The sequence below is a fragment of the Giraffa tippelskirchi genome, chromosome X (genome assembly GCF_054371585.1).
Source record: "Giraffa tippelskirchi isolate mGirTip1 chromosome X, T2T-mGirTip1v1.2.pri, whole genome shotgun sequence".
NCBI lineage: Eukaryota > Metazoa > Chordata > Mammalia > Artiodactyla > Giraffidae > Giraffa > Giraffa tippelskirchi.
Window position 1 is genome coordinate 14508413 of NC_137289.1, and position 26906 is coordinate 14535318.

The window sequence follows — 26906 nt, forward strand, 5'->3', positions numbered from 1 at the left end:
ATACTCAATACAAGAGTAATTCCTATTGTGGGATAAACATGGATTCAGATTTAGCTAACATTTACTGAGCAACTATTGTGTAGTAGCATAGTAGGCGACAACAAGGCAATTCACATACATTATTTTAGTTAACTCACAAAATATATAAATGTGAACTCAAATGTAATAAACACTATTGGAGGTTGGCATACAAGAATCACTCCTTGAATATTTGTTGAATAAAAGAAAGGAAGAATGTGAACTCACTGACTATCACAAGGTCAACAAGGGCCTTTGGAGAGCATCCTGTCAAACTCTATCATTACACAATGCAGAAGTCTAGGCACAAAATGTAGAGTGATTAGGACTTCCCTGGTGGTCTAGTGGCTAAGAGTCTGTGCTCCCAATGCAGGAGACCTGGGTTTGATCCCTGGTCAGGGAGTAAGGCTTCACATGCTGCAACTAAGACCTGGCACAGCCAAGTAAAGTCTTTTTTTTTTAAATGTAGAGTGACTTATCCAAGGCCATATTCACAAATATTTAGACTCAATTCTGTTCTGTGTGGATCCAGACCACTGTCCTCACCAGGACACAGCACACACTGCCTCCCATGAAAGCTGTGTGACAACAGAGCATCAAATCTCTGTTGTGTCATATGGCATTTGGATGCATTCTTTTGAGTGTCCTGCCAGATGTAGTATTTGGGAGCCCTCTCTTTGAATGATTCAACAAAAAACAGTTTTTGAGGAATTGAAAACTACATTTATTGATACTTTATTTGAAAAACTCAAGGAAAAAAGCAATTAATGAGAGTAAGTTGAAAGAAATCAGCAAGTGTGAGGCCTGGATGGGAGTAACACGAGGGCAGGGGCAGCAGCAGCTTGGTTGGGTCAAAGTGGTCCAAAACATGGTGTTGTCAGTAGTTCCACATGTAATCACATGCAGGGTAAATTATTCACATCAACCAAATTAATGAAAAGCCAAGGTGTGAATCAGAACGTCAGTTTAATTCACAAAGGGAAATAGTCTAATAGATCAAAATATTGATGTGATTGATTGATATGTTGGTTGGTCAATAACCCTCTAGAGAATATAATATAGAAGCCCTAATTATAATAAAAAAAAGTGGCCTGGTGAACATGGAACCAGCAAAAGGGAGTTTGCTGGCTCATGGGAACAATACATGTCTGTAAGCCTGGTGCAGCCCTCTCCACTGTGGCGATACACCAGTTGAAGAGGCATGACGCTCGTATTTTCTGGTCTTAGCAACTTCTTTCTTAGCCCTGAACAACACTGGAGACACACCAATGAGTTTTATTGAAGACACTATTTGCTCTACTTGCCAACTGAGTGTTCTGACAGGTGTCAACTCACCTGGCTACATGTCAGTTTTCTTGGTTATAATGACATGCCTGTTTGCCTTCATGGAACCATGTCTAGTCAAACCTCCATAACAACACAATTACAAGTCCATAGGAAACTACTCTGATGGGTCATTCCTTCCATTATGTATTATTTTAATAATGTGACTGTCTGAGAGGAACTTTCCCTCCAAGATCAGGCACCTTACTTTATCTCCGTGTGATGAAAAGGAGGCCCAAGACCAAACTGAGAGCAAGTCTGGGTTTGATAGGTGCACAGCAGTAAATTGTGCACAGCAGTAAAACAGTACAATGCTTCCCTTCCCTCCTTTAATACCTATGTAGGGAAAAGGGGAGACAAAGAGAAAAAGTGATTTGGGGATTAAAAGGTGGAAAGGATAAAGGATGCAGGAATAAGGGTACTGAAAAAGAAGTAGTGTTTCCCATGACTTTTAATCTCTCAGCTGCTCCTATGTTCTTCCTGGATGAATGTGGGGCTGGCTTTGTGATGCACTAGACCAAATATCTTGGATACAGATCCAATAAATTTTAACTTGGTGGGGATGTAAGAAAGATCTGGCATGTGGAATGCTGCTAAAGGCAGAGAAGCAGTGAGTTGCCTCTGTGGAGAACCACAATGGCTGAAGGGCAGGATGAAGAACTTAACTTCACAATTTGGTCAAGGGCTGGACCCGAAGGAATGGCCACAATTTCCCATCACAGTATGTTTCTCTAGTGATTTCATTTTCTTATCTAATTATTCTAGTAAAATATGAAGTCTAGCTAGACTTCTCCCCATAAAGAGAAAAAGGAATATTCATAGAAGGTATACACTCAAATCTACAGAGATGGGAAAGTGATTAGTTAGTAAAGGACCTTGTCCATGTTCAATTCCAAATATATCAGCCTTGGAAATACATTTTTCTTTACGTGAGCTTTGTTTTTTCCTTAATCCAGTTGACATACCGGGACACCTTGGTATATATGCCATATTTTCCTTTCACTGCACACTCTTCACCCCAGCTAATAATTCCAGTTAAGAAACTGGTACCTTCCACTTCGGTAACATGGGGTCCCCCACTGTCTCCTTGGCATGAATCTTTACCTCCCTCATGGTAGCCAGCACAGAACATGTGACTGTAGATGGTGAACTTCGTGGATCGAAGACACGTGGCTCGGTCAACAAGTGGAACTTTCAGGTACTGAAGAACTGAGGCTGACCTCCCTCTGTGGAAGACTCTTCCCCAGCCACTCACATAACCGTAACCAAATTTGAGGAAGATGTTCGTGTATTCCTTGTCAGCAATGCAAATAGGGGTTACATAGCTATTTAGCTCTAAGGGTTCATCCAGCTCCAGGAGGGCAATGTCATGGCTGTACTTATTAATAGATGCATTGTAGCCGTAGTAAGGAATAGCACGGATCACATTTCGCTTTTGCTCTGTAGGTTCTGGCTCCTCGGTGTTATGCTCACCTATAGAAAAGAAATTTCTTTTTCAGCCAGTCTCTCCCACAAAGAAACACGTTTTCCAAGTGTCCATCTAGCATCACTTCCTTGTGGTGGTTTAGTTGCTCAGTCGTGTCTGACTCTTGCGACCCCATGGGCTAGAGCCCACCAGGCTCCTCTGTACATGGGATTTCCCAGGCAAGAATACTGGAATGGGTTGCCATTTCCTTCTCCAGGGGATCTTCCTGACCCAGGGATCGAACCCTGGTCTCCTGTGGTACAGGCAGTCTCCTGCATTGCAGGTGGATTCTTTACCGACTGAGCCACCAGGGAAGCCCCTGTCCTTAGCTGGCAGCTTATATTCACCCACTGAAAATAAATTTCTCTTCAGTCACATATCACCTTTCACATAAAGAAGCAGATTCTCCAAGTGTCCACTCGGCACCATTGAATTACCTGCCATTCAAATGTCAAATATCTTATTCTTGTATTGTTACGATTTTGGTAAAACTTAATTGAGGGCCAATGCATACGTTTCAGAGCAAAAAGCCATTCAGGACCATCAGATCTGTTCACCCATGCCGTTTACAAGTCTCATCCTGTTCACAGGTGATAATGAATTGACTTGTTATGAATTATCCTCAGTTCAGTTCAGTCGCTCAGTCATGTTCGACTCTTTGCGACCCCACGGACTGCAGCATACCAGGCTTTCCTGTCCATCACCAACTCCCGGAGCTTGCTCAAATTCATTCCCAACTTCAAGGATTTTGACCGCTTTTTTGAGCACAGATAATACATTCATTTGGTCATTCATTCAAATGTTAACTGAGGGCAGGTTACAGCTTGTGCCAGGGGTAAGGATACAAGCATCAGTGATATGACATGGCTTTTGCAAAGGCTCAGTCTGGTGGGGAAATGGACACATCAATAGATAAGTATATTTGCACTGAGATGAGTGCTAGTAAAAGTCTGCCAAAAGAATGATACAGAGGGATTTCCCTGGTGGTCCAGTGGTCAAGAGTCCACCTTCCAATGCAGGGGTCTTGAGTTTGATCCCTGGTTGGGGAACTAAGATCCCACATGCTGCATGGTGTGGCCAAAAAATAATAATAAAAAATAAGGATGGAATAAGTTGGACTTTGAAAAGATGGCCTCTCTACCACTAGTTCAACTTAGTTAGCAACGATCTCAATAGACTCTAGTAAAATATTATATGGGCTTCTCTGGTGGCTCAGTCGGTAAAGAATCTGCCTGCAATGCCGGAGATGGGGGTTCAATCCCTGGGTCAGGAAGATCCCCTAGAGAAGGAAATGGGAACCCACTCCAGTATTCTTGCCTGGGAAATCTGGTGGACAGAGGAGCCTGGCAGGCTACAGTCCATGGGGTCCCAAGAGTTGGACGTAACTTAGCGACTAAACCAACACCCAAATGATACAGCAGTCATATAGAAGATCTAGTGCTGTTGCAAACAATTGCCATCCCTTGTTTATTTACCTGCAACAACAGTAATTTTAACACCAGGCTTGATGCAGTGGGCTGCAGTTACAACCCATTTTTCATTAACGATGGAACCTCCACAGAACGCAGCAATTTCACCATGCAAAAGGACCTGTGGAAACAAAATGATGAATCTTACTACATAATATATTTGATCTACAACAACAACAACAACAGAAAACACGTGTGCTGTTTAGAGGAATGAGCAAAAAGTTGGCTTCTAGGTGCTGGCTCGGAGAAGGCAATGGCACCCCACTCCAGTACGCTTGCCTGGAAAATCCCATGGACGGAGGAGCCTGGTAGGCTGCAGTCCATGGGGTCGCTAGGAGTCGGACACAACTGAGCGACTTCACTTTCACTTTTCACTTTCATGCATTGGAGAAGGAAATGGCAACCCACTCCACTATTCTTGCCTGGAGAATCCCAGGGACAGGGGAGCCTGGTGGGCTTCCATCTATGGGGTTGCACAGAGTCAGACACGACTGAAGCGACTTAGCAGCAGCAGTAGCAGCAGGTGCTGGCTGAAGTGGAGTGTTTCTGGCAAGTGTCAGTTTTGAAGATGTCTTAGTGTTCCTGGAGCACAATCAAAAAAGCCATTTCTGAAACTGTCTTGAAGAGAATATGCAGTGATAGCCAGGGGGAGTGCTAGATGAGGCAAGTAGGAGGAAATAGCTTCTTTGGATGATGTGGGGTCCTTGGATTTCCTTTCCAGGCAAGTCTGGTTCTCTGATAGCATAAATTGCTTCTTGGGGATATGGCTGGTACATTCAGAAACACACTGATTTGACTCCTGGAGATCAAGTGATTGCTGAGTCTCCTGTCCATGCACGAGGAAATCTGCTTGCCATAGAGCATTTGAAAGAAAAACTACTGACTTTTCCAGGAGATCTTTTCAAGCCCTTTCTCAACAAGAATGATATGAAATGAGACTTAACAGCTGTGCTATGACCATTCAGGCAGGGAGCAACAGCCGAACTTGTGCACTCCTTCTGGTCTCCCCCCTACCATCTCCACCTGCCCCCACTGGATCTGTAAGCTACCCCTGTCCTAAAAGATCTACTAAGCTATGTTTGATTTGGGAACAGAGATGTTTGAGCACTATTTTGAGCCTGGGCGTGATTAGATAAGAGGCCAGTCCATTCTTTCATCTACACATTCATCGTATAACCAGAGTGGACCATGGATATTTTTACCACCTCAATGTCTAGATCAACTTGGAGAATTTTCACTTCCTGTGTATGCAAGGGCCTTGGTCCACCTTTTCAGGAAGAAAACTGAGAAGTGTGAACACTAGAGGGCACACTCAACATTTGGTAAACCCTTTATGGGCACTGCTGCCCTTTTACTGAAGCACATACAGCCTCAGGCGTAAGCCCATTAATAATAAACTAGGAAAAGGGGGTGGCCACTCCTTTCCAGTATGAGTCTGAGAAGGTCCTTGGGGGCATATTCTAGTGGAGATTCTTTTTGTCCTGAATTCTGTTTACTGAACCCTGGCTAAATCCTAGACACTTAAGCACTAGCCTCCCACATGGAGACCTATGGGGGTGACTCACTGCAAGCCTCTGACCCTCTTTTCTAAACACAGGTTTCCCTCTCATTCTAGCTGTCGTTTTTCATGTTGAAAAATAAAAATATAGGAAAACTCACACAACATAATAAACAGCAGTTCACCCACTGTCCAGACTCAACAATGATCTTAATTTTTTTTGAATCTGTATTGCTCACTATGGACAAATCATTGTGCTAAGTGTTTCATGTACATTTAATACTCACAACACTTTGTGGAGTGACACATCCATACAGATGAGCATACCGAGGTTTAGATATGCAGTTAGTTAAGCTTAGTGGTGAGGCTGGGATACAAACCCTAGCCTGCCTGGCTTCAGAATCTAGGCTTCTAAGCACCCAGTATTTCTCCTCGTGTGCTTGGTGGACCAATTGCATCTGGGGTGCTTATAAAATGCAGCTTTGGGAGCCCACCCAGATTTCATCAGAATATTTGCTGCGTGGGATGGGAGAAAATGCAGATCTCCAGAATATCCTTATGCATAATTAAATTCGAGAAATTCTGTTTCAGAATTTCCACAGCTTGGAGACCTTTATGTTTTAAAAGTGATTACTCCAGAAGAAGCTGGCTACATAATTTGCGGGGCTTGTTGCAAAATGAAAATGCAGGTCCCCTTGTTCAAGCTAGGAAAGAGTGTCATGGAAGATACTAAAATAAAACAGTTTTGCTTTTCTTCTGTGGTCTCTCACAACCTATCATGGTGTTGTGAATTTACTGTTTCAAGTTGGGCTCCCTCACGTGTGGGGCATAGCCACTGGGTGAGCGCAGGCACTCCCAGGTGCCCAGGGGCACTGAACAGGCACTCACAAATGCAGCTCTCAGCTGCCAGGTCCCCTCTCCCACCAGCCCTGTGCTGGTGCCCTGGTGCCTTCTTCCCTTCCCACTGGTCCACTGAGGCAATCAACAGCCAACGGGGACTCCCAGGATATTTCAACTTCCGCGTCAGGATATGTTAAGTTCCTGGAATGAAGGGAGGCAAGAGGTTTGCCCCCATTATTCCCCCTCCAAATGTGCAAGGACGCCTTTCTGGCCATGTGAGATGCCATGTAGCCATGCCCCTTCCTCAAATGGCATAGAGTCTGAGCACCCAGCTTCAACTCTCTGTGTGCCTATGCTGGAGGAGGATGACAACAGTAGCTGTTGGCAGTGAGGAGGGGGCATATGCCAGTGTGCCAAGGGTTGGCAGTGGCAGTGGTCATTGGGCAGCTGGGGAAAGGGGAGACAGAGCTAGCCAAGGCACCAGGGGACAGGGGAGAGGGAGGTCAAGAACCCACCCCTGTGCAGTGCTGAGAGGTGAGCCTGCGGTGACTTGAGTTTCCAGGTCACCAGTGCACGCATGTTCCACTGTCTCATTGAATTTGAGTTATAAAATACAAATGCAAAGCATTGAACTACAAGTGTGGGACCCTTTGGAAGACAGGGCCCTGCAACTGCACTGGTCACCAGTTCTTGAAACTGGCCCAGACCTCAGATGAAGTTTCCTCACCAGGCAAATCTGCACAACACTGTTCTTTACTGGGCCTCATGATTACAACTGAATATATCTGCTCAAGTAACAGGAGTTAAGCATTCATATACAATGATATAATGGTGCTTACCCTCCATATGAGAGGCGAATTGGACATCTCTCAGCTTAATGGGCTAGTTAGGCCAGAGTGAATGATAGCCACAGCCTCAGGCACAGAGACTATGTTGTAGCTAGTCTGATTCCTGCCAAAGACTTGCTGCCTGGAGCTCCTACGCTGTTCTGGTGGATGGCTGAGAAATACAGTTGTGTCCTTTCAAGCTTGAAGAGTGTTTTTTTTGTTTTTTTTTGTTTTTTTGCCCATTCCTGATTGGTATTAGAAATTTTGGTAAACATCTTTGCCAAGAAAAAGCCCTAAAATACATTTGCATTTAAAAATATTTCAAGTGACTTGGTTTTGGAATGTTTACTTGACTACTTCAGGATCATAGCTATCTAAATGTTAGCTGTTTGGGGATGAGCTGTCTGCGTGTCCAAGGATAAGTGCTTGTATGACATCACTTTGGAGAACAATTGGAAAAATGGGAAAGCATATGTTCTGAGCAAGGTGTCCAAGTGCTGATCTGTCAAACATTTTAATGTTTGTCATATCCTAACAGGAGTGCATTTTCTCTTTCACACACACACATACACCTGTGAAATACACATTCACATATCTATTTTGATGTACTTCACTGACAATGCCAGCCCAGAGTAATAGCTGCTCCCCTGTTGTTCCTTTTTTAACCTTTTAACTAAAACTTGACCTTTTCCTGTCGTTTCAGTAAACTCTTACTCTCCTTACCTAGCCACCTCCTAACAATTTTTCTTTGCATACTTGTTATCCTACATATAACTACCAAAACCATTTCTACATGATGTATGGCTTATTAAGCCCACAAGTGTGATTCACCCAGCCAGTGGCCCTACTTCATTTTTCTGGGCACAGAGGGGAGCATCACTTTTGGCTTTTAATGGTTAACTAGACTAGTATTGCGGAGAAGGCAATGGCACCCCACTCCAGTACTCTTGCCTGGAAAATCCCATGGATGGAGGAGCCTGGTAGGCTGCAGTCCATGGGGTGAAGAGTCAGACATGACTGAGCGACTTCACTTTCACTTTTCACTTTCGTGCATTGGAGAAGGAAATGGCAACCCACTCCAGTATTCTTGCCTGGAGAATCCCAGGGACAGGGGACCCTGGTGGGCTGCTGTCTATGGGGTTGCACAGAGTCGGACACGACTGAAGTGACTTAGCAGCAGCAGCAGCAGACTAGTATTGACATCTGCATTGCAGGCAGATGCTTTACCATCTGAGCCACCAGGGAAACCCAGTCATTGAAACAGACTTCATCAAACCATCCTAGTGAAGAAGTCTCTAAATGTTCTGTCCAAAATAGTTTTGTGGGGCCAGATGAGATTACATATGTCATGTTTTCATTTCTGCTAATTGGAACTGTATAATCTGAGCTAAGAAAAATAGAGGATTATCTTTTCAAGTAAAGATATATCCATAGTCTTAGGAATTTCATGTAATATCTTATCTTCCTCCCACTATCCTCCCCTCCACCAGGAGAAAGAAAGTTCTGGTGTATACAGATGGTAACTACTTGTTGTCTGCCATGGGAGTGTGTCCTAATCAAATGGAAAGAATTGGGTCTGTGTAGGCACAACCCACTCCAGTACTCTTGCCTGGAGAATCCCATGGACAGAGGAACCTGGCGGGTTACAGTCCACAGGGTTGCAAGAGTTGGACACAACTGAGCAACTAAACAATAAAATATAAGGATTAAAGAAAGCTTAACCACTTGGTTTCCATTTTATTCTGGCTTTCTCAACCTCGTAGAATGATCTTCAAATGATTAAACGTACAATGAAAAGTGAAAAGTGTGAGTTTCTCGGTTGTGTCTGACTCTTTGCGACCCCATGGACTGTAGCCTGCCAGGCTCCTCTGTCCATGGGATTCTCCACACAAGAATACTGGAGTGGGTAGCCATTCCCTTCTCCAGGGAATCTTCCCCACCCAGAGATCGAACACAGGTCTCCTGCATTGCAGGCACATTCTTTACCATCTGAGCCATGTAGTTCAGATTAAACATACAGTACTTATGGCTAATACGGAACCTGAGGCCCATGATAAACCAAAAGAGAAAGACCAGGCACATCGCATCCAGGGCCAGACAGATCCTAACTCAAAGCACAAAGGGAGGGTGGAGCTCTTGGGCACAGGCTCACGCATGCTCAGAATTGTTGGCTGTCAGGGTCAAGCGAATAGGACCAAACGTCGGTGAGAGGTTTAGAAAGCTGAAACTCAGTGCTGCTTCCTCCAATTCTGACTTTTAAGCTGTTGAGAAGGTAGTCTCATAATATAGGTGTTGCGATTTCCCTGTTTTCTCTAATGTTCATGTCTTTCATTGCTTCCCTTTGTAGCTTTATGAAATTAGAGTTCTGTTTTAGTTGCTCACTCCGCCAACGATATACTGACTCTAGGAAATAGCCTTTCTGTTCCCATATAGTGCAGCCAACCCTCTAGCTCTCTCTCTCGGCTCCTGAGTGGCTCTGCAGAGTCCCCGAGTTCTCCAGGGGCCCTGAACCCAGAGCTGGGCATCTGGAAGGAAAATGCAGGAAACTGGCCTCATGCCTCTCTACACTTCTCTCAGGCCCTCTGTCGCTTTGATGCGGGATTAGAGGTCAGAGATAGGTCAAGTCTGCCTGCGCCTTTGACCTTTGGGGTTGGAGGTCAGAGCAGCCGGAAGTGCAGGGGGTTCTGGGAAGCGCCTGAGGCCAGCCCGCTGCGGCTGATGCGGCTTTGCCTCCAGCGGTGAAGCTGAAGAAAGCCCTAGAATAAGGTAAGACAGGCACGCGGCCGCTGACAGCTGCAAGAAAGGTGAAGCTCGCTTCTTAGGGTCTCAGAGCGGGGCGGGGTGGCCGCGGTCCCTAGCCTGCCCCGTCTCATCTCCCACCAGGTGAGCCCGGGCCCTCGACGGTTCCGGGATGGCCTTGTCCCGCCGCTGCCGTTCTCGGGACGGCAGCGCCTCGAGTCAACAATTCCACGAGCATCTGCTCGACCAGATCTGCTCCCCGAGCTGCCTGGCTTCTGTGACTGACCCAAGTGGCCGGAACGGCCTTTCTTCACCGGGAACAGGGTCCACCCCCCTGCCTGGAACTTTCATACGTAAATCCTCCAAGAAAAAGTCGTCACCCCCTTGCTCTTGTGGCCCTTCAGCTCTCGCCAGCCAACAGCTCACCTAACCCTTTTCTTGAACAGATTAGACGTTTCCAATTCATTCAAATTATTCGTTACTCTATAGGAAACCGAACTCCACCTGGGCCTCTTTGCCAGATTGCTTCACCCACGTGGTCTTGTGATTCCCTATCCCCTTTTACTGACACAGCAGCATTTTCAATCTTTTCTAGGTGGTGTTGCAACCCCAGCTGTTGCTCACTTCCTCTTGATGCTTGGCCTTCAGCAGGGGTGCTGCAGTCCGGTCTGCAATCAAATCAGGTATTTCCACCTTGCAAATTAACTGTGAAATGGTGGCAGTTGGCTTATCCATAAATGGGGATTCTGGTTGGTTTTTTCCTGTTTTGTCTGTGTCTAAAAGTGACTTTAAACTTTTTTTTTTTTTAATTTTCCATTTGGCTGTGCCGGGTCTTAGTTGCAGCATGCAGAATCTTTAGTTGAGTCATGTGGGATCTAGTTCCCTGACCAGGGATTGAACCTAGGCCCCCTGCATTGGGACTGTGATGTCTTAATCACTGGGCCACCAGGGATGTCCCTAAAAGTGACTTGTATATTCAGTTTATCTCCTGCTTTTGAAACCCAGTCACCTTTTGTGAGAAATTGGGTGCAGTAGGTGTGGAGAGAGAGTTTCTCTGGTGAGGAAGGAATCAGTGTGAAAGTGTGACAGGGTCTTTCTGGAGTATCCTAGAGAGTAGCATGGCTCTTCACATTTGGAAAAGACAAGACTGAAACCTGGTGCTTGGTACCTCTACAGTCAGTAATCTTACTTCATATGGATGAAATAGCGAGTAAATATGTGTGGGGATGAGTGATCTTGAACACTCCAGATGACCTTACCTAGATTGATAGGAAGGAGACAACAGGTGCACTCACTATTAAGTGTGCAGCAAGGAAGACATGAAAAGATTTGTAATGATGGGTCTCAAATCTAGCCCTTGGTTACCTCAAAAACATGGACAAGTGATTCTCATGTGTGTTGTCTGCAGATCACACCTGGAGAAATGTGGGACTAGGTATCATGAGTCCACTATTTGGTGTTTTGGACCCTAGCCGCTGGGCTTCCCTGGTGGCTCAGATGGTAAAGAATCTGCTTGCAAGCAGGAGACCTGGGTTTGATCCCTGGGTCAGGAAGATTCCCTGGAGAAGGGAATGGCTACCCACTCCAGTATTCTTGCCTGGGAAATCCCACGGACAGAGGAGCCTGGTGGGCTACTGTCTGCTGGGTTGCAAAGAGTCGGACACGACTGAGCCACTAACACACACACACCCTAGCTGCTATAACAAGTTTGTTTCCTTTGGACCCGTGAGTTTCCAATTGTACAGTGTGTCAGAATAACCTGAAGGGCTTGTTTGTGCTCGGATTGCTGGGCCCTACCCCCAGAGTTGCTGATTCCTGTAGGTCTGGGGCATGGCATGAAAATGTACAGTCCCAACAAGTTCCCAGGTGAATCTGATGCTACCACACCTTAAGAACTACAGCCTTGGACCAAGCCCCTACCTCCTATGCCATGCCTGGGTCCAGTACCCCAGTTCTTGCCTTAATCCTTCCTGAGTTCTTTTAAAAATGCCTTCAAAATACTCCAGTTTCTCTGGACCTAGAGACTTTCTGACTCTGTCCAGTTCTCCCAGGGGCTGAAGCTGAAGTAGTACCCAGAGCCCCAGTACTGGTGACCTCGCTTCCAGACATCCTTGTTGCTTGTTGGAAATCCTGTTATGCCATGTCCTTGATGCCAAACTCTCCTTGGCCTTGTGTGGTAGCTGTCCCTGGATTTCTCTTTCAGCAGCTCCTCACCTATGGGGATTTCCTCATCCTACTTTGTGCTGAAACGTGCCTAAACACTTCCCTCACCCCAGCAGGTCTGACTGATGTCTAGTCTCAGCCTCCCACCTGGCCTATCCCTTTTCCACTGGGCTCCAGTTTTGACACACCATCAACACCAAGTACCTGCCAAGGGAATTGACCTCGTGCAGCATCTTCTCCACCAACCACACGATTGAAATCGTCGAATGATTGGTTGCTTTGAGTGACGTTATCCCAAATTATTTCAGCTTCAGAAGAATTTTCATAGTTCATATTGGAAAAAATAGTCTCAGCACGGGTGAGCTTATTAGAAGTATGTGAAACAGAGACTCTTCCACAGGGAAATGGCACTAGACAAATGGAAAAAAACATTAGTATTCTGGTATTTCTCATTGGCTAGCAGAACGTGTATTACAAAAGTCAGGAGTGAGGCCCATCCTTGTCATGTCTGAGAAGCAAGCCCATCGATATTTTTTTAAAAATTGAATCAATGAATATAGTCTCAAACTAAGAGGTTAATTGCATTATTTCCATGGGAAGTTTTCAAATGCTTCATGAAAAGGACATTTGGCTCAGGAATCTGTCATCTTTATGGAAACAGAAGAGGTGTTCCCAAATCAAATTTCATAAGACTTTGTCTTTCCTGGTGGCTCAGACGGTAAAGCGTCTGCCTACAATGCGGGAGACCCAGGTTCAATCCCTGGGTTGGGAAGGTCTCCTGGAGAAGGAAATGGCAACCCACTCCAGTATTCTTGCCTGGAACATCCCATGGATGGAGAAGCCTGGTAGGCTACAGTCCATGGGGTCGCAAAGAGTCGGACACAACTGAGCGACTTCACTTTCACTTATATGAAATCCAATGACTTCCTGTTTCTTTACAAAACAGTTTTATTTCCAAGTACTGTCCTTGAATGGAAATCTGGGGATTGGTGCCATATAACCTTGATTTTAGAATTAGGTAAATGGGATGTCTGCTCCTTATTGTTAACAGGATTTCATTTTTTCTTTTTTGAGGCCACACTGCGTGGCTTTTGGGATTTTAGTTTCCTAACCAGGGATCAAACCCAGGCCTCTGGCAGTGAGAATGCAGAGTCCTGAGCACTGAACTGTCAGGGAATTTCCAGGACTTCTTTTGTAGATCAAAATGCCTTCAAGATTCCAAGGTGGAATTTAGATATCCATTGGGGAGAGTCATTGTGATTTAATTACCTGGCTGTTGAATATTAACCAAATAAATTACTAATATGATTATAATCATTACATCTACCTGGGCACTGGCTACCTTTTATCTTGGGTTGGTTTATTTCCTAAAGAAAAGAAATCAGCTACTGATACACTGTGGACAAGCAGAATGGAAATTTGTAGTCAAGCAAAGTCACTTCACATTTCATTTCTTACTTTCCTTCTATCCACATTCCTTATAACAGACATTTCTATAGCAACCAGCTGTGGCAAAGTATCATGAAGACAGCATGTGGTTGGGAAAACAGGAAATTAGTTCAAAATACTTATGTATAAATATAAATCATCAACATTGGCTCTAGAAAAGGGACCATTACTATTGAAAGGCAGAAAAGCTTATTTTAGGTTTGGCTTATTTATTCTGCTAAAACTAAGGCTATATTCAAAATAACAATATATGGAGGTGGTTCTCCGTTTTTTTCTCTTTCTTATAACAGAAAAGGACTTATAATGGTTTAGCTACTATGTTGTCTGTCTACACTGGAAGTTAGGTTTCGAAGGTAAAAACAGATACACACATACTTCTCCCTAGGTAGGCTAGTTTGAAGCTGTGTATGTCAAGAACCAGGTAGAAGGATGGTAGACAGGCAGGTCCTTGAAGCATTAGACCCTTCATTTTAGTGCAGTCTATATACTCTTGTCTTCTGGTTCTTTCTTTAATTTCCTCTGCCAGGTGCATTGCTAAGATAGGTATCGAACCCAGTTACAGAGGAATGGTGTGTGATTTAATCTATCAATTTAATAAGCTATCAGGCTTTGGAAATGCAAAAGAAATTATATCTAGTTTGCTTCAAAAAGGCCCCTCATTTATCAAATATAAATGATCCTGTGGAGCCTATAATAAAAAAATATTCCAAGTTTCTTCTGCCTTCATTTCCAGAGAAGAGCAGTGTGAAGAGTGGAGATGCTCTCCACATACCAGTCAGCTGTCAATGTGGTGGCATGGTTGACATAACTGGGAAACATTGCTTTGTCCATTGCTGTATAGATTGACTGTGCTGATTGGCTTGACACAACTCAGAACAGATAGTTGTCAGAACTATTCTGATGCCAAGCGTGTAAACTCAGGTTGAGACCGAAGGATAGAAAATAACTTTCTCAGCGTAAACCAGCCACGCTTGGACAGATCATGCTTAAAATTCACCAGCCTTGTACTAGAAGCCTATCAGTCAACCACGTATGTATCTTTTATTTTTTTATTACAGGATTACTACATTAATTTGACTTCATGAATTATAGACATGCATACAGAAATCACACAAATCAATTGCTTCATGAATAAAGGTCAAAGGAGAAAATTGGGTACAGAAAAGAAGACAGAAGACCATTACAGAATTTCTGTTCAAAATGATGGTGCAATTTCAAAAATTAATTTGCCCATGCTACTAGTCTTTTCTGTGATTTCAAAAAGAAGTAAAAACAAGGAATGAAATTATGTAGGATGCTAAAAGTTCAAATATGGATTTGGAAAACATATCTGCTGAACTTAAAAAACAACTTAGATTTTGACCTGCTGGTTCGCAGGACTTTTGGTCTTTTGCAAGTCGGTATCCAGCAGTACAGGAACAAACCACCTTGTTATCTGTGTCCCTTTGACAAAACTGCTTGCATCTGCCATTCTTAATGCTGCATGTTGCATCTGAAAGAAAGCAAAATCCACAGCAATAACATCAAGTAATATACAATTCTAAAAAGTTCATGAAACCACTAACTCCGGTACAGGTCAAATATAAGCTGGGAGCATTCATGGAGAGAAGTTTGTGAGCCTTGAGCTAAGAGTAGGGGGGAAAAAAGATAAAATTCTTAGTATGGCATAAAAATGGTGGCAGCAATATATGTGATTTGGCATAAAACTGAAGGTGTAGATATGCTATTTTCACAAAATCATAGACTGCAGTGAAAAAAGCTGCTTATTAAAATATAACAGATTCCAGAAAGTACCCAGAACTTTGGTATGAGTTTTCACAAGGTGACTTCACTTGTTTAAACAGTAAACAGATCAGTACACAGGACCTTATCAACAGCCCAGAAGCTCTCTTAATTCCCTCTTCCTGTCACTACTTCCTCCTTCCCAAAGTTACCATTACCCTGACTTCTAACAAGGAATTAGTTTCACCTGTTTGTGAACTTTAAGGAGAAGCTCCCATTATGTATACTGTGTCTCTCAGTTAACATTTTGTCTGTGAGCTTCATCCATTTTGTTTTGTATAGCCATAGTTCATCTACATGCTGTGTAATAGATTCCATTGTATGAATATTACTACCTCTGTTCACCATTTTACTGTGGATGAATATTTGAGTTGAGTTTTCAGTTTTTGGTTCTTATATTTAATGCTGTAATGAACATTCTTGTACATATCTTTTGGTAACATGTGTGCATATTGACTGGATCTGTACTCATAAGTGCAATGATTGGACCATGTGTTCAGGCTTAGTAGATATTGCCAAATAGTTTTCTAAGATAATTATACAAATTTAGATTCTCACCATCAGCATATGAGAGTTCTAGTTGCTGGATATATGCATTGTTGATACCTTCTCCCACTCTGTGACTTATCTTTTCACCCTAAATAGTATATTTTGCTGAATACAAGTGCCTACTGTTAATATAATCCAGTTTTTCAAAGCAAACTTGAAGCTGGCCCTGGTGGATATGTATCAACACAGGAGAATGAAATAAGGTCCTTTAAGGGAGATAAATGCCAAAAACACTATATGTTGACAATGATAAGCAGTCTAGTGGCCCATATTTTCTTTATTCTCCTATACAATCTCCCTTATTCATATAATATATCTTTCTTTGTCTCTTGTAATGCTTTTGGCCAAGATTCTATTTTATCTGATATTAAGATGGCTTTGCCAGTTTCTTTGTGTTAGCATTTACCTGGCAAATGTTTTTATATCCCTTTATTTTATTCTCCTGTTACAGTTTTATTTTAGGTGTCTCTTTGATCAGCAGCATATAATTAGATTTTTAACTCCAGACTGAAAATTGTCCTTAACTCCAATTCACATTAATTGTGATTCCTGATATATTTGGCTTGTTTCTGCCATCCTATTCTGTATTTTCAAATTCCTGTGCTTTCCCTTTGTTTCTCCGATGCCATCTCAGTAACAGGAAGTAGCAGGGTTCAGGGCTTGCTAGCTAAGACATGCTGAGTTAAGAGAAATAGGCTCTGCCCCTGGACTGATTTCTGTCTCTAGAACAGTGCAGGAACACAGTGAATGGAAGACACCTTCCCGTTACCTACAGGCTTGACAACAGTAGAGCTTTCAAGAGAAGTGCTCCTTTGTCAATGCAGTTAGAATATGCACGACTGTGTTAGCCACCTGTTGTGGGCCACCTTAGTTGCCCCCAGCCTCACCCGCGTCTGTCCCAGCCCCGTTGGTGATTAGCTCTGCATGGACTTCCCTTGGCTTCATCCAGGTGCTGCCTTGAATGGCCTGGATCAGATCTGTATCGTGGGCCTCTGGTCTCTTTGCTTGACGCTTCCGGGTTGATGTTGAGGCCTGGGATGCCACGTGGCCTCTCGGGGCCCCAGTGTATACAACGTGGTGATGCCGGGGAGTTAATGCTGCACAGGCTGAACTGTTGACCATCGAGAGATGTATGCTGGTGGACAGATTCTTTTACCTCTTCTCCCCTCTGAGACTGACTCTCCTGAGGCCAGCTCACATGGCTTCTTGGAAAACAGTCCCCAGAGATCAAGCAGTCAATTGCAGGTGAGGAGAGATGACTCCTACTCTTGGTTCTCCTTTCCTCACTTCTCACTCACCCATCCCTTATTCTTGCCCCCCTAGAATTGCACACCTTAACACATAAGCTCGTGTCACAGACTCTTTTTTTTTTTCTCTTTAGATTTCAGGCTAACAGAATGACTGTATGGTCTGGGAGTATATTAATGATTTGTGAGTGAGATCTAAATTTTTGAATTCCATTTTATGTAGGTAGCATAGGATAGAGTAATGATTAGTTCATCTTCCTTACTGATCTTCAGGAAACGAGGGAAGGCAAATCAACTGTTACCAGGTAGACAAAGGAACCAGCTTAAGCTTTACCCTTTGCTGCCAATAATTCACTAAGTGCAGGAGCCAAAAAGATGGCACTTGGTCCTTTTTATTTATTTATTTATTAAAGACCTTTCTCCTCACTAATGGTAATTACATCGCTGGCTCTTCTCATGTTACTAGCAATCATTTTGTTGCTGCAAAGCAATACTAGAGTGTTCAGCCAAATTAAATACCCCCTGTAGGGAGTGTTCAGTCAATATGAGAATGTGCTGAGTTCAGAGGTGGGTGGCAGGTGCTGACCAGTTCGGACCTGGCCATGCACAACAGGAATGGGTAAAGTTGAGGTGCTTTTCCTGATTCTGCATCCTTGGCTAAGTAACTAGACCGCTCTATCCTTTTCCCCGTTTGTCACTGCTCTTTGTGGCCTAGTATGTTGCTGCTGCTGCTGTCCTTTGGCTTGGTTTGTGCACACAGTGGGAAATATTGCTATCCGACCAGCAATCTTTTGACCTCAAGTAAAGATCTTAAGAGTCTGGAAAGAAAATAACAGCACAAGGAGTTCCAGTGGAGAGGTCTGTAGTCCTGCACCTTGGGGACAGTCACTGTAGGACTCAGTCATCAATTGTTTCTGGAGCACTTGGACATTAGGCCCATGTTGGGTGTAGATTCTCCCTGGTCCTTTGGTTGGTTGGTTTAGTCGCTCAGTCGTGCCTGACTCTTGCAACCCCCATGGACTGTAGCCTGCCAGGCTCCTCTGTCCTTGGGATTTCCCAGGCAAGAATACTGGAGTGGGTTGCCATTTCCTTCTCCAGGGCATCTTCCCAACCCAGGGATTGAATCCAGGTCTCCTGCATTGCAGGCAGATTCTTTACCATTTGAGCCACCAGGGAAGCCCCTAGAATATCTGTGGATGGACATCTCATAGTGTCTGTTCTTCTCCCTCTATGTTAGCACAAACACCTCTCACCGCCCCCCCCCACCCTGCCTACTATATAAGTTAGCGTGTTCTGCTTCATTTTACTCTGCCTTCATCTGCCCCGATATATTCACAGATGAGAGAACCAAAACTGGGATGAAAGATATTCTCTTTAACAAGTTTATCAACTGAACTCAAGATATTTTCCTTTTTTTTTTTTTACTCCACAGAAATACACAGTATATTAGTAGTGTCTGTGATTTACCAAAATGAAAAAAAAAAAAGTGTTTCTGTGCTTGTTTTTCTTTCCATCTCTCTTACCGTGGGGAAATGCCTCTTGTACTCTTTAGAAGGGACAGGAATGGCCAAACTCTTACAGACTTTGATTTATCTGAAAAGGACTCAGATGGGATGTGTAGCTGGGGACACACAGTGGTCTTTATTCCAGCCAAAGACACACAGTAGCCAGTTAATTGTTCTAACTAGAAAGCATTCCCTGAATGTTTGCACCTCTCTTCCCTGGAGAGGAGCCTGATGAACAAGAGAAGAAGAAAATGAACAAGGTCTCAACAATGGAAATCTCCTTCCCTTTCAAACACTGGGTGAGGCCAGGGACTCGGGGCACAGATACTCCATGAACTGTGCTTTTTTTCTAGTGGCTTTTGAGATCAGTCCTTAGTTTGGTTTGAAGCAACAGCTTAAATGGGAGTTTGCGTATGTTTTTGCTTTCCTCTAGTGTCTGAGGTAGAGTTTTTTGAGAGAATTCCCACTTTGTTTCTAAACTAAGCAAGCTGGGAGGGTTTTTCTAAACCTTGATCAAATGGGCTCAAGACACCTTAGAGGCTAGGGTTGGTGGTGTCTGCAGTGTCTCCACGGAGCCGTGACCAAACCAAAATGTGGCGAACCCGAGGGGCCTGAAGAGGTGCCCATTGTAGACTTAGCACTTTTGCTGTGTGGACCGTAGCCTCATGCACATAGCAAAACCTATCATAGCAGTTTTGTGCTTTTATAACTACATTCCTCAGGGCTCTCTGCCTCTTTTAAAGTGTCTTTATGTTTAAACTGAAGACATTTTGTTGTTCAGTCGCTAAGTCATGTCTGACTGTGACCTCATGGACAGCAGCACGCCAGGCTTCTCCGTCCTTTACTATTTCCTGGAGTTTGCTCACATATCCATCGAGTTGGTGATGCCAGCCAACTATCTCATCCTCTGTCGCCCCCTTTTCCTTCTGCCTTCAATCTTTCCCAGCATTGGGGTCTTTTCCAATGAATTGGCTCTTTGCATCAGGTGGCCAAAGTATTGGCGTTTCAACATCAGTCCTTCCAATGAGTATTCAGGATTGGTTTCCTTTAGGATTGACTGGTTTGATCTCCTTGCTGTCCAAGGAACTCTCAAGAATCTTCTCCAGCATCACAGTTTGAAAGCATCAATTCTTTGATGCTTAGCCTTCTTTATGGTCCAACTCTCACATTTAGGGGTATTTAACATTAAACACTATTTTCAGTTATCCTTTGCTACGGCATGCCCTTCATTCTTAATGGAGACCAATTGAGTCTTTCATTCCATCAGCTCTAATAATTATATTATTTAAGGTGATATTCAATCAGTTTCCATAGGCTTCCAAGCAACAGGATCAGATTTATCTAGGTCCATCTGAATTTGAAATTGTAACCTTTCAGGTGCTAGTAGCACTTCAGAGATGTTGAACCAATGAACATGCCCATAGGAAAGGGAACCCAGGCATCGGAGTGTCCCCACACTGTGAAGCCTGGGGGAGTGGGAGTCCAAGCTCAGGGTACCAGTTCATCCACCTGCATCTCCTTTTATCTTTATTTTTAAATGTTGTTGCCCTGCTACCTTTTCTGTTCCCTGTCTTCTATTTCTTTTAATCTTTTGGATCTCAAAGGAAGATGATCAATGGATTTCTCTTTAGCACTGAAAGGATTTCTGCACAGTATTAGAGACGACTTTCCCCCTTCTCTAAAGGACAAGTGCAGCTGCTGCATTTCATTTTGTTTTATGCCCTTTTCATCTGTGTCAGGTGGATTGCCATAACGCCTAAATAGAGTCCTGCTAATTTTCTACTCTTTGCCCTTAGTCATGTAGCCTGTGGTGTTGAATTCTCTCCTAGGACTGCATCTCTATTCTTCTGGAGTTTCAGAGTAGAAAGAGAATCTGTCATTAGCACTGTATGCTTTTCACAATTACAGTACCAGTAATCCTGCATCCAGAGGTAGTAAACAAATAGGTAAAGGACTTTGGGGTTTACTGTTCCAACTGCCACAATCTCAGAAAAAAAGAAGTCTAGGCTATGCAAAGAAAAGATGCACAATGACCCTAGATTTTCTATGTAACTCCAGTGTATCAATTTGGTCAAATTCAGGAATGAGTTCTGAATTTTGTCAACAAATTTCACATGTGAAGTGGTTCGTATGGGTGGAGAAGAACCTATTATAAGGGAGACTTGGCCTTCTCTACCCCAATTCTATACTTAGTTGACTTCCACTTTGTTGATATTTTAGTCATGAGTTCAAACAGTTTTGTGGGTCAGTTTTCTTTGCGTTTTGCGGATAGCAGTTAGAAGCATGGGTTTTGGTCAGATGAATTGGAGTTCAGGTCCTGGCTGAACCGTTTACTGCGTCTGTGATTTTGAAATGTTTGAGCTGCACTTTCCTCATGTGTGTAGAATGGGGAGAATAATGGTTGTATTGAGGATGAATAAGATGGTAGAACACCATTACCAGTTCTGTGCATGCATGCGTGCTGTCACTTCAGTTGTGTCCAACTTTTTGCGACCCTATGGACTGTGGCCCACCAGGCTCCCCTGCCCGTGGGATTCTCCAGGCAAGAATACTGGAGTGGATTGCCATTTCCTTCTCCAGGGGAATCTTCCCAACCACAGGACTAAATCTGGGTTTCTTACATCTCCTACATTGGCAGGCATGTTGTTTACCACTAGTGCCACCTGGGAACCTACCACTTCCTACTAGTTACCAAATATTACTATTGCTCTTCATATGGTTTCTTGAATTAATCCCAGAAACTGTGACCACAGATAAAATGAATTGATCATCTTTACAAGCTTTAAAAGTATGTTTTATACAATGGAATATTATTCAACCTTCAAAAATAAGGAAATTCTGTCACATGCAACAACATGGATGAGCCTGGAGGACATTATGGTAAATGAAACAAGGCAGTCACAGAAGGACAAATGCCACATGATTCCACTTATATGAGGTGTCTAAAAATAGTCCAACATATAGAAGCAGAGAATACAATGGTGTTTGCCAGGAGCTGGGGGGGAGGAACAAGTGAGGAGTTGCTGTTCTCCAGGTTTCAGTTATGCAAGAGGAATAAAGTCTAGACATCTGCTATACAGAGTTAGCAATATGGTATCATATACTTCAAAATTTGTTGAGTGTAGATCTCATGTAAAGGGTTCTTTACCATAATTTAAGAGAAAATTATGGTACGTACATATTGCATTTTCCAGTTGCATCTGGTTTCAAAGGGAAATTTGGAATCACCAGTAATCCAAAGATAGTTACTTACCTAATTCACAGTTCTTTCCTTCAAATCCAGCTTGACACCAACATTCATAGGAATTAATGTCATCCTTGCACATGCCGCCGTTTAAACATGGATTGGACTCACACTGGTCTCCATCTTCAAGGTAGATTAAGAAGATGAATTAGCAGATGCATTGGTTAGAATGCCCAGTCCTTCCTGCACAGACTCATGGAGAGGGGAGCCTAATTTTAGGGTCAGAGCAGGACTTCTGACCTGGAGATCAGCTGCTTATGGGATGCTCCTGTTTTCTGAAGTTTCTAAAAATTCTAATAAAGGTTTTTAGGCTAACATTGTTCTAAGAAATGGCCCTAAGGAGGCATGTGGATTATTTATGCAACTGAAGGGAGGAAGATGAGGGATAAGAAAGTCTGAGTATAGAGACATACTCAGCAGAAGGTGAGACGAATTTTCAGCCCTTCCTTATAGAATGATGATGGAGTTAATTCTAAGTCGAACTATGTTGCTTCAGCAATCATCTACGTGTTGTACCCGGCTTGCTCTGTTGCGCGTCTTGTAGAACAAATTGAGCTAGGTAACAGCAACTCCACTCAGGGAACTGGCAGCCTCGGCATGGAGCACTCGCATCTACTTCCTCATCTCATCATTTCACTGTTAAGTAGCCAGTGATGGTTCCAAACAGCCCAAAAGATGCTCAACTCCTGAAGGATATTCTACTGTCTATGATTAGGTCCCAAATGGTTTGGTAAAGAGACAAACAGCTTTCAATGCAAAGAGTTAAAAAAGAAAAACTTCTGAAAATGTGCTATGTTTTTATATAGATTGGCTATGTTTCCTTCCTATCTTTCCTGAAGTTTCTACATTCATAGCATTCTGGAGAACCTTTGAAGACACTGGTCATCAGAAAACAGGAGCAAGGAATAGGTAAGAGGGGAAGGGTCAGGATGAGAAGGGAACCCTTCAGTCGGATTTCTCAGAGCTCTGCCTCAACTCGTAACTCTAAGGCAGCTTCAGGGGAAAGTGGTGAAGAGAACCAGGCGGGAGGCTGGTGCGTCCTCTGAGCAGAGGAAGAGCCCTGAAGAAAGCCAGGAGCGAGATCAGCAAGGCTTGATGTGTGAGTAACAAAAGAGTAAGCTTTAAAGATGACACAAGAATAAAACAGTGAGCGAAAGGGAGCAATTCAAGAGGAATTTCTAATGGTTGGTCATATTTTAGAGCCAAGATTCCTGACTGGAGCCCTGCCTGCTGTAGGACAGCAGTAGTGTGTCTATCATGCTCACTGTCAGGAGCTTGTATCCAGGTCCCACTGGCTAAGGGCTAATAACCCTTTCTCAGGAAGAGTCCCTCTCTGGAAAATCTGCTTGTTGTAAAAATTAGACCTTGTCCCCTCTGCCCCTTAATCCAATGCACTTTTGCACAGATACTTCAATTTGTTCCAATTCTGTGAAAACAAAATACGTTATCTCTGGTTTATTATTATTGATGTTCAGGACTGGTCTAAAAAAACGAGCCACATTTGCACTTTATGTTGCAGATGAAGAGAGCTGAATTATTTAGGTTGTTTCACTGAAAAGCTCTGGGCTTGCAGCCAGCTACACAGCAACTCATTTTCTGAGACATATCTTTAAAATGAGTGTCATTTTATCCGCCATTTAGTCCTCCTTTGGGTGCTTGTCTGTGTATACTTTGGGCTGAGGCAAAGCCACAGACAATAGGGGTCAAAGACAGCAAGGGAGAAGACCTTGCCAAGTGAGAGCTTCCTGTTTAAGACTACTCAGTGGTGGTTTAATGAATAACCAAGTTGAAGGCCGGGAGGGGTCATAGAGAAAGTGGGGGTTGGGCAGTAGAGATTTGGCTGCTCTTCTGGGCTCCATGACTCCCCAGCTGCGTGACCTCTGGCAAGTCGTTTAACCACCCTAAACCTCAGTTTCTTCTGTAAAATGAGGTTCATAATGCTTTGCTCACAGGGATGGTATGAGGATTAAAAGTGACAGCCGGTCTGTAAAGTGCTGGGCAGACGCTGGTTAATGTGGTTGGGCAGTTTTTCTTCTTCAGCCAAGTTCTTCCCATGGTGAAATGGTGGCAGAGGGTAGGGCAGGAATGAGGGGCCTGCATCCCCATTGTAGGAGAAGGCCCACACAGGGGGAAACAGCAGAGGCTATTTGGGGTGCTTGGGAATCTCAACTGCAAAATGAAAAGAAGCATGGAATTGGGTTTTCTTTTTCTTTTGTCTTGTTTTTGTCTTGTTTTTAGTAGACAAAGCAGTACTGACAGTGTAAAAAATTAATAAACAAAAACCTCAGTTAAATAGAATTGAGAGACCAGAAGGGAGAGCTCTCACGCCCAATGATAGCAGAGCCCAACAGGAAGAAGACAGACTCCACCTCTTTCTTGGAAAGGAGTCAGCCAATAACAAGCCAGGGACTCTTTGTCTACTGTACCAGGTGGCACTAGTGGTAAAGAACCTGCTTGCCAATGCAGGACACACAGGAGACATAGGTTCAATCCCTGGGTCAGGAAGATCCTCTGGAGGAGGGCATGGCAACCCACTCCAGTATTCTTGCCTGAAGAATCCCACGGACAGAGGAGCCTGCAGGCTACAGTCCATGGAGTCGCAAAGAATAGGACACGACTAAAGTGACTTAACATGCACACCCTCCCTACTTCCTTTTCCCCTCTTCAAAAGAGTTCTCTGCCCTCTGTCCTGCAGGAACTTGCACATGGCTCCCAGTGGTTGAAGACCCTGAATTATGATTCTCTGCCGATCCTGAATGAACCCATCTTTGCTGTAGTCTTTTTCTTTCAGGTCAACAGCAAAATCATGCCCTTGATGTTTTCCAGGTTTCTTTACCTGAGTTACAGTAAACAACACAGCCTGTGGCCTAGAAGGCAGGGGCCCAGCTTCCAAATATGGTGTTAAAGAGGTACTGATGAACCCATATTCAGTGATGAGAGGCCAGCTTAGGAGGGGATGGGCAATAAAGGGGACAAGAGAGTTTTTTAAAGGCAGCCAAGAATATATGGGGAGGAAAAGTAGAAATTGATTTGCTTTTTAAAAAGACAAGATTCAAAGTTTTAAATAGGTTAGAAATAGAGAATGAAAAGACTTGTTTGGACTAACTGTAGTGGAATACCTCAGTAGAAAGTTGGCACGGTAGCATTCATTATTAAGAACAAAGGCAGATAAAGCAAATATAACAGAGAGGACCTCTTCTTCTCTCATGATTTAAAAACAAAGTGGAGAAATAATTAGTCACAAGAATATGAATAAGTCCATTAGTGTTCACAGAATGGAATCTGGGAAAATAGATCTGATGGAATTCAGTGAATTGACTGTCTAGGTTAGTTTCTGTCCATGCACATGGTCTTAGGTAAGTCAAGCTGGGAAACTTTAAACACTGCCTCAGAATCCTGCTGCTAGATTTTAAATTAGTGTTAAAACTTAGTGGTCATTAAAGTTGTGACTTTTCCTCCTTTTGGTCAATTCATTCAACAAGTATTTTCTCAGTGCTTCTGTACCAGATACGTTTGAGGTACTAGGACTAAATCAATAAACAAAATAGTTGACTACACCTGCCAACATAAAGTTTGCATTCTAGCAAGGTGGGAAAAATTAATAGTATAAGTAAGACTATTATATACCTCAGATGGTGAAAAGTGCTATGAAAAATAATAGAGCAGGGTACAGTGTCTAAAGTGATGGGGTTGGGGGGGGGAGCAGGTTGACATATTAATAGACCGTCAAGGCAGGCGTCATTGAGAGAGTGACATTTGACACCTGAGAGGAGGTGAGGGAGTGAGCCTACAGGAACCTGGCCGAAGAATCTTCAACACACAAGGAACAGTCAGATCTAAGACTCTAAAGGAGAAGCAGTCCTAGCGCATGCAAGGAACAGCTGCAGGGCCAAGATGGCTGGCGCCCCAAGTGTGAGGGGGAGAGCAGGAGGAGTGGAGGTCACAGGGTGGGGCAATCGGGAGGGCCTTGTAGGCCACCAGAAGTAGAAAGGCTTTTGAGCAGTGAACGTTTAAGTCAATCAGCATATTCTGATTCTCCACTGAGGATTGTAAACTCTCATTCAGATACAATTCTCTTTGGTTTCTTCCTTCCAGATTCCTGAGGTGGAACCATGTTCCTTTTGAAGCCCTAGGGAGGAGTAAGGTTTTCTGCCAGCAGATATCTCCATTATCTCGGATAGTCACCATTCAGTGTTGGATAAAAACAATTTAACTTATTTTTCTGAGCCCTTTTGACACAGAGGAAAGCAATACGTAAATCTCGAATGTTTCATATACCCGGTAGAGGATAAAATGAATTGCTTACCAACATATTGCTTCCAAAATTCAGTCTATAAAGAAAGAGAGGACAAGTTAATGGTACTGTTTACAATGTGTTTGATTCCTTCTTTGTTATAGTATTTATAATATATATACATGTATAGATTTTTAAAATTCCAAAGGGAAGTATGGTTTTTTCGCTATTTTTCAAAAAGGTTTTTCTATTCTTTGTTCTGCATCTGAAAGGTGTTATGTGGAAATACTCACAGTTTTCTCAGTGTTTTCAAAAACTTCTCGTGCTTCTTCAAAACTACATTTTTCTTCTTTACATTCTCTCTCAAGGTTCCCTTGAACAAACTCTTCCAGTTTACCTGAATTGTACCTCTTTGGCCGATGGAGAATTTTGGTGGCATTTTCATGGTCAAGAAAAACTGAAATTTAAAAGAACTCTTTAGCTTTAGAGAAAAGAAAATATCATGAAAATTAAATACATCTCTTAAGAAAGGCTTTGTTTTTTAATCCAAGTAA

General features: G+C 43.3%; 2 protein-coding genes across 3 annotated transcripts in view; one reads left to right on the top strand and one right to left on the bottom strand.

Annotated features, from left to right (window-relative positions):
• Positions 1-2266: 2266 nt before the first annotated feature.
• Positions 2267-26906, bottom strand: part of F9 (coagulation factor IX) — a 30881-nt gene continuing 6241 nt past the window's right edge. The window contains exons 2-8 of one of the 2 annotated variants that reach the window (XM_081565112.1): positions 26646-26809; positions 26425-26449; positions 22128-22241; positions 15155-15283; positions 12547-12752; positions 4282-4396; positions 2267-2814 (exon numbers count right to left, since the gene is read on the bottom strand). In XM_081565112.1, coding sequence (XP_081421238.1) covers positions 2267-2814; positions 4282-4396; positions 12547-12752; positions 15155-15283; positions 22128-22241; positions 26425-26449; positions 26646-26809 — 1301 coding nt within the window. The remainder of the gene's footprint in view (positions 2815-4281; positions 4397-12546; positions 12753-15154; positions 15284-22127; positions 22242-26424; positions 26450-26645; positions 26810-26906) is intronic. The other variant, XM_081565113.1, reaches the window with a different exon arrangement.
• The window catches only part of FGF13 (fibroblast growth factor 13), an 833122-nt gene continuing 816325 nt past the window's right edge, over positions 10110-26906 (top strand). The window contains exons 1-2 of the mRNA XM_081565116.1: positions 10110-10206; positions 10775-10862. The gene's annotated coding sequence lies outside the window, so the exon portion shown is untranslated. The remainder of the gene's footprint in view (positions 10207-10774; positions 10863-26906) is intronic.